This window comes from Haliotis cracherodii, unplaced genomic scaffold, assembly GCF_022045235.1.
Source record: "Haliotis cracherodii isolate W230 unplaced genomic scaffold, xgHalCrac1.p SCAF_13, whole genome shotgun sequence".
Lineage (NCBI taxonomy): Eukaryota > Metazoa > Mollusca > Gastropoda > Lepetellida > Haliotidae > Haliotis > Haliotis cracherodii.
The window spans coordinates 35,622,679-35,631,263 of record NW_027266268.1 but is presented as its reverse complement, the minus strand read 5'-3'; the positions used below and the strand labels follow the sequence as shown (position 1 = coordinate 35,631,263).

The 8,585-nt window shown below is 39.4% G+C and overlaps 1 protein-coding gene across 1 annotated transcript; it reads left to right on the top strand.

The window, feature by feature from the left end:
- The first annotated feature begins 1,643 nt into the window (after window positions 1-1,643).
- On the top strand, window positions 1,644-2,138 carry LOC139458655 (acetylcholine receptor subunit alpha-type unc-63-like). The gene has a single exon (XM_071240070.1). The coding sequence runs from the start codon at window positions 1,644-1,646 to the stop codon at window positions 2,136-2,138; it is 495 nt and encodes a 164-aa protein (XP_071096171.1).
- The last annotated feature ends 6,447 nt before the right edge of the window (window positions 2,139-8,585 follow it).

The window sequence follows — 8,585 nt, the reverse complement described above, 5'->3', positions numbered from 1 at the left end:
ATATCATAAGCATTTCATAATGAATCACTAACAAATAGTTATGATACCTGGTATTCGCAACCACCACCCCCCCCCCCCCCCCCCCCCCCCCCCCCCCCCCAGGTATGGCGATCTACCTTTAGTTGCTGGCGATCTACAGCCCTTTTTTATATTGTATTGTGGAATATAGTGATATATTTTTATAGTTGTAAGCTAGTCTTAAGTTTTAATCTGTGATATTCTAGTTATTTACTGTCCATCGATGACAGGTTTTTATTTAGTCTTAATATATGTATTCTTAATGAATAACCTCTCGTCATAATATGGCTGAAATATTGCCGATGTTACGTTAAATGTTAAACTTACTCACTCACTCTGTATTAACCCCAGCTTTAATTTCATATTTAATCGTATGTAGGTGTAGTAACGTCCGTGTCAGCACCAGGTTCATTTAATTGCGTTGTCTGTGTAATGCCTTTGCACAAATTGAAGTGCATACCACATATATTCTCAGGCAATGGCATTAATCAATTCGTTGGCCATACATTAATGCGTATTTACGTTGCCTATGCATTCCAGGGACATGACGCATTTAAATGTTTCCAGTCTACTCATATTGCAGAAAGCAAAGATACACACAGTACTTGTCACTAAAAAGTATATTAACGATGCTTTGGAAACACTGATTACTGAGAATTTAATAAAAGATTTTTTCCATGGCAATCTGTTGGCATTACCACCTCCATTATTTGTACGTAATTGCAGTAGGGGCTATAAAGAGATACGGCTTTGTCCAATGAAGGTGGGGACAGGTATTACTATAGAATCATTAATATTAATCTAAAGCGCTTACTTACATTTTCACTAATGGGTGTGCGCAAGGCGCCTGGCATTATTGATTGCGTGATCCGTGTTGACTCGTATTCCAGTTCAAAGGTTCATTGTCATAATTTAAGCAAAATTATAAATGGATAAACACCTGCCTGACAATATCTGTCATTTGGAACATCACCACTGAACACTGAAATCATGTTTTACATGCCGGCTAAAATCCTTAACTTAGTCGTCATATTATCAATCGCCAGTACCTGTGATAGCACTGAGTCGTTATTAGGAAGACTGAAGGCATATCTCCAAGGGGAAACTGATGCTTATGGCATCAGTGTTGATCTCTCCGATGACAAACAGGTCAACATAAGTATGTTGCTGATGTCCATCTCCAATCTCAATGCTGCCGAGCAGATATTCACTTTCAGTGCTGGTTTCCGGATGACGTGGCTCGACCTAAATCTGGCTTGGAACAAAACTGATTATGATAATATTACGGAAGTGACCGTCTCTGAGAAGTTTGTATGGATACCGACCATTGCCATCCCTAACGGTATCGACAGCGCTACCTTGGCTTCAATACAATCTCCAAAGATATTTTCAGTAATGGAATTGCATCACTTCAATTCATTGAGAGCTTAAAGACCAGTTGTCAAATAGACATCACTCGGTACCCGTTTGATCAGCAGCGATGTAGCATCCTGTTCACGCCTGTAAATACTTTCGATCTTGGAGTTGACAGCACCGGTTCTATTATTACGGGATTACCTTCTTTCTTTATTGAGAACAGTGAATGGGAGTTGATTGACATACTTGCCAAGAACGTAGACGTCCAAATGAAACAGATATCAAGTCTGGTATCGTTTGAGTTCTTTTTGAAACGCAAGAGCATGTTCTATATAGTTAGTATCATCTTTCCTATGGCTCTTCTCTCTCTGCTCAACGCCTGTGTGTTCCTCCTACCAGCTGACTCCGGAGAGAAGATGTCCTACCTCATCTCAATATGTGTGTCCTATGCAGTATTCATGAACTTCGTCAACGACTCGATCCCCAAGTCTGGAGACGTGTGTCGACTGTCTGTGTACCTGACCCTCATCCTCTGTCAGAGCTGCCTGGCTATCATCACCACCATGGCCACACTCAATGTCCGCAATAATGGTCACCTATTTCAGACCAAGACGGATGTACAGCCAGAACATGACCTTGTAAACACGAAAATCACTGAACGTCCGTATGTGAAGTCTGCGTCAAACGTCCGCCGCGCAGACCACGTTTTGTTCGGGATCTTCCTGCTTCTAGCACTGATGTCCCTGCTGGTGTTTTGTGTGTAAGAAGGAACTCGTCCGGACCTCGACGTCCGAACCCCACACTGTGTTATCATCACCACCATGGCCACACTCAATGTCCGCAATAACGGTTTCCTATTTCAGACGGGTGTACAGCGAACGACAATGTTAAGACGAGCAACGCTGAAAGTCTCCATGTGAAGTCTGTCCCAGACGTCCGCCGCCCACATCACGTTTTGTTCGGGTTGTTTCTGCTTCTGGCACTGATGTCCCTGTGGTGTATGTTGCATAGGAAGGAATTCGGCCGGATATCAATTCCTGAATTTCGAATGTGTAATTGGATTTTCAAATGTGGGATCCTTCAGTCATGTGTTTAAGACTCTATTGTTAACTTCAATGTTATTATTTGACACGTAGGCTTATAGTCCATTTGTTGTGTTCCTCTATTTGGAAAGTTACATTAAAGCTGTGTACGACATTCCTTATTATTGAATTAACTTGATGAAATAGGGACTGTTGTTCACCACGCAACCAGTATAATTCCAGTTATGATATAAACGGCCTGTAAATATTCTAGACTGGACCAGTCAAACCAGTGATTGACAACATGAACAACATTCTAAGCATCTGGGGCACGCTCACGTTTCATTGTGTCTCTTAAATCAAACATGGAATAATGATCTGAAATTTTTCAAAAACGGTCAGACAGCCAATTCACTTCCACTTCTTTACGCATATGCACTGGTAACAAAGGACACCAGCGAAACTGCCTCATCTCTTTCATGTTTAGTTACATCCATAAAGATTCAGAGTGACAAAAAGCTGTCCGAAATACTGTCTAACAAGTGGGATGAATTGAACTTTCTAAAAGTTAAATTTCCTTTCATGACATTCAACCCTTTTGTGTCTACATTTGGCAACGTCTGATGTACAATCAAGCATGCTCTGTGTATGAAGATTTCAAAGTGTGTCCAACGACTCTTCAAATGTTGTTTGATCAAGGTGACACCATTCTAGGCCTTGGCAAGGCTTTCAAAACGCTTTATGATAGTCGTGTGATGTCCGATGCAATTCCCTATCTTCCTTTCAACATGTTCCCTGTTTTCCAGGTGAACAATTGACTTCCCTTTGCATGCATTTGTGACTAGCTGTGCCACGGACGGGGCAGGATACGCTCACCTTTTTGCGAATATCTGGTATCATCGCTATTTGATAGTGATTCATAAGCACATGCTTATGATCTCGTCAGAACTGTACAATGGTCACTGAGTTTAGCAGAGATTTCTTATGAAACACCTTTGTTTAACCGTAAAAAATATTTACACAAAATCCATGGCTTGCAGAAAATCAATGCATAACAACTCATGGAATAACAAACTGGCAGTTTGAAAGGCATACCTTCTACCCTTTGTGCAAATGTCACATTGGAGCAGGATAATGCCCATCCCCATGTTGCTCGTGACTTTTTGAGGCAGCATAACATTGCTGTACTGCCTTGTCCGAGTGTTGTTCCAGACCTCTCACTCATGGGACATGTCTAGGATGAAATAAAACGACGCAAACACCAAAATCCAAAGACCGAAATCAGCCGGTAACGCAAGGTTAGTTTGGTTGGCATTTGGAACTTTCAATAATGTTGGTGACTTGTAATTGTTTATCAATAGCCCTTTACGCTTCAAGACCAATGTCAAAAACCTTAACAGTGTGGTATCTGTGGAAAGAGCAGACACTGGGCAGTAATAACAAAGAAAGTTTAGGGAAAATAATGGTATAAAGAGTAAAAAAATATAGGAAAACAACGACGTGCATACATATAACGTGGCCGGGATGATGCGCAGAATGTTTCCCAAAGTTTAAATACATTCTTCAGATCCTTGATGTAGTAGTAGAACTAATAATTTGACCTATTTCAAGGGCTTCATTTTGGGTTATTTCGATACGACCCAAAGTTTAAAATTATGTGTTGTAACCCCTGGTTGTCGTCAGGATATGCAAGGGGTTGCTGAGGAGTTCTGAGCCTAAATATGAGAGATGTACCGTTTACAGTTTGCATGTTTTACGTTCAATACGTTCAATTCGTTCTATGTTTGAGCCAAATACACAACCAGATCTCCTGCCTATTTCTGGAGGCATCAAACTGAGGCATCTCCGTTGATTGAAATGAAAAAATAAGGGGCTGTCACAATGTTCATCTCCAACTGAAAGGGCTAACAGCCATCCATGCTGACATGGTTGTCAACTTTATGGGAAGATGTTCCTTCCTGTGCCACTGTTAAGAGGTGGGCAGCAGATTTCAGGAGGGGAAGAGAGCTTCGAAGATGATCCAAGATCCGTAAGATCTACCAACACTGAGGAATTATTTTATAAAGTACATGATCTGATTATGGATGACCGACGACTCACCACACGTCACATTATCAATACAGAAGACAACTCTCATGACAGATGAATGTATTGGGAATGACAATGAGATTTCAGCTATCGTCTCTTGTGATTTTACATCGGTTTGAAGCAGACCCAGCTGAATTGGTTTGAGCGATTTGTGATTTGGGTCTTGGGTTCCCAGCCATCAACTGGATACTACACAACAGTGTCAAAGCATTGAATAACATCTTCCCAGAAACATGAACCGTCTGTTCCATCAGATGTCAAGATAGATTTCGATTTGCTGGGATTCCAGAAGCATTCTCCCTGTGAACTACCTTATGCCAAGCCGTTGTCACATCTATTACGGAATTACTGATATCTTGAATTGAATTGAAGATGTCTTGATTGAATAGAAGATCTCGTGGATGGAATGGAAGATATCACGAAATGAATTAAGGTTATGGTGAAGCTTGTTACTGATATCTTGAAAAGAATGGCTGATATCTTGAATTAGATTAGTAACAAAATGTGATTTAAAGATATCGAAAAGTCATGTTTTTTTATATCAATTATTCAATTCTTGATATATAGAAACTAAATACAGATATCAATAATTAATTATTGATGTCTTCAATTATTGCCATTATTAATAGATTTATTAGGAGATAAACATACTGTGTTTTCAATGTAGAGCAAGGTTACCTTTAGATTTAACCCCGCTAAATTGAATTTGGAACCGAACGTGCAGCGTGAGATTTCAAATGTTAAATTTAGCGCGGTATGTTTATCTCCATTCTACCATGACTAAATAAAACGCGAACTCTTTGGTGTTAGCAAATATACTGAGTGAAGCGGCACGGGTTGAGTCCAGTGTCTTGAGTGGGTTATCGATCTGAATTACGGAATTAACATCGCACGTCACCATTATGACGTCATATCGATCATTGTGACTCAAAAGATATAAATATGCCTACCGACAATGACTGAAAATAGTACTATTCTATGAATATTAGCTTCCGTGGTGATGCGGCCGTCAAACCAGCTGTTTTAATCAGAGGGGGTTGTTGTGATTTAATAGCCTCTGATTGACCAATCAGAGTCGAGTAAATTCCAAATTCATGGTAGAATTAATTATTGATGTCTTCAATTGTTGCCATTATTAATAGATTAATATTTATAGATACTTTCAAGTACTTCTGTCTGTTAAGTACTCTTGGTACTTTCTAGGGAGAAGTGTTTTAAAATTGATCACTGCTGTCATTGTCACTCCCCTCAACTCCTCCGCGAATTGCTTGACTTGTTGTTGAAGCTAGTTCTTGCACAAGTTGGGCATGGTTTGCCGCCATTTTGGAACGATAAGAATTTACGGATATGTAGCCAAACAGGAAATATTTGAAGATATCTGTTAATCATTTCCCGAACTTTTCGGGACCTTAATAATTCTTTTGCTTTTCCTTCATGTTACCTAAATTATATTACAGACATTAACAATTGGTATAAAGATATCTTCACAATTATTGATAATATTTTTAAACTGATTTTTATTTTCAATAACCGTCAAAATTAATTATATCTTTAATTGAATTAAAGATATCTCAAATTGAATTAAAGATATCTAAAACGAGTAAATGGTATCTGTAATGCATTTTAGGATATGTATAACTTATTTCAAGATATCTTGAATTGAATTTAAGATATCTTACACTTATTATTTCTGATATCATTATGTACAGCAGGGTGGTACTTGTTTAATTATATCATAAATACATTTAGAGATATCAGGAAATATTTTGTTGATATCACAGTAACATTTTAAAATATCAGTTACTGTATTTTGGATATCAGAAATGAATTCAAGATATCTTTAACTGAAATTTGATGTCTTGAAAACATTATTGATATCTTTTAAACAATCGAAGATATCAGTACTTCCGTTTAAAATGTAAAAACAGCTTGCCCTTCTACTTCTCGAAAGGCCAGACTATTGACTGCCAATATTACGCTAAGCTGCTATGGCAACTGTCTGAGAATATCAAGGCTAAACGTCATGGAAAACTCATGGTATGTCCACCAGGACAATTCAACTGTTCACATGCCGCCATGTGCTGCAATGAATAGACGTGGCTCTAAAGTCATTGAACATCCTCCATATTCACCAAATTTGGCACTGTGAGATTTCCATTTGAAGTAGGAACAATATGACAAGAATTATGCAAATGATGATGACGCCGTTCCTGCTGTGGGGGACTTTTTTACACCACCATGTGGAATCCTTCTGTACCAAACAGTAACCAGGTACTCCAGAATCGTTGACAGAAGAGTGTAGACATCAGACATCATTCTTTTGAAAAATAAGCCACGTTTTACCCACCCTTCGAGAGACAAGAGACGTTTGTCTAATCTACGTTGCAAGTGCGGATTAGATACCTAGTTGTAAGCACTGAATTCCTTCCACACTATTCTGAATTCAAAAACTCAGATCAAGGCTGTTTTAGGACGTTTGAAAGTGTCAAAATTCTGTGCATTCGTGGGTGCACTTATATTAATTACAGAAACTGTTGCTGCCCCTTTTTTACTCATTGCGTTGATTATTTCATCGTCAACTATGTCTTTGAATACGATTTCTATAATTGATGTTGTCTGCTTATTTACTAATTTTGTAATTCTGTAATTTAGAATTTACTGTAATTGAGTTCTGTACTTACCGATTTCTGGGTTAAACTGCGTTCCAATTTCGTAGTCTCCTCCTAACAGGACCCGTGAAGATCCGGGGTCGAATAGGTCTTCAGCAAACCATGCTTGCTTTAAAAAGCGACTATGCTTGTCGTAAGAGGCGACTAACAGGACAGGGTGGTCAGGCTCGCTGACTCGGTTGATGCATGTCATCGATCCCAATTGCGTGGATCGATGCTCATGATAATCACTGGGTTTTTTGGTCCAGACTGGATTATTTACACAGACCGCCCTCATATAGCTGGAATATTGCTGAGTGCGGTGTTAAACAACATACCAACCAACCAACCAAACTCGTAACAGCGTCATAAGTTAACTTCGACACAACCCATAGTGTGCAATGCTTAAGTCAATAGGGTCCTTCGTCATTGTCATGTTCTTCGTCCAGATAAACTATCCCCTGAATCTGCACCAACTGAAATAAGCAAGTGTACTATTTTTGTCAGCCTGCAACTTTAGTATAACGGTATTATATGTCACATCGTCTGGCATTCCGAGTGTTTGTGTGCAGACTTCTTGTTCCTTTCTGTTATGGATGGCCGAGAAAAACAAGAGCCTCATAAGTAAATTATGATTGGATGAGAAATATGTCGTTGTCTTCTTCACTCCTTAGTACCAAGTGGCGTCTTCTGTTCTTTTTTCCCAAGCAGCTCACGCAATACTCCTCCATTCAAGGGGTCCTTTTTCGTTTGGGATTGTTGTTATAGGCAGTATCCTTGTTTGATAGGCATTACTCAGAAGTTGACAGATGACAATGTAGACACAATTTATGGATAACAACTTCTTTAATACTGTAAAGGCAACGTTTCGGTTTAGATTCTTATGACAGAATGAGGAACATTGTCCAGAATATATACTCTTCAAAAAAAGAAACTTGACACTGACTTTCAAAATGTAATATAATGCGATTGTTTCAACATCGGACACAGAAAGCATAACTGAAACACTGTTTGAAGATAAATGTACACAATGTTCAAAACATTAATCGTGTCACAAACACACGTACACGATACAGTTAATGTCACAGGGAAACAGAAAATGTCAGTATCGGTTGTGCCCAACACGTGCATCAATCACCGCTTGACACAGACGACCCATAGATGCAATCAAGTTGTCAATAACACGCTGTTGGATGTGCTGCCATTCATGCGCCGGAAGTGTTTGGGACGGTGGATTCCTTCTGCGAACGCGTCGATCCAACTCGTCCCACAGATGCTCAATCGGGGACAAATCTGGTGACCGGGCTGGCCAAGGTAACCCGGACTCTATGGTAGGCCAACATTTTACTGCCCCCATTTTCTCCAGCTGGGTGTGAACACCGTCAGCCGAAATAACATATCCTCAACAATCGAGTGAGTCAGTTAATTTTTAACATCATATCGGCAGTCCTAA

Bases quoted from the DNA above. Each gene is read 5' to 3' on its own strand.
- LOC139458655 (XM_071240070.1), top strand. From the start codon at position 1,644: ATGAAACAGATATCAAGTCTGGTATCGTTTGAGTTCTTTTTGAAACGC.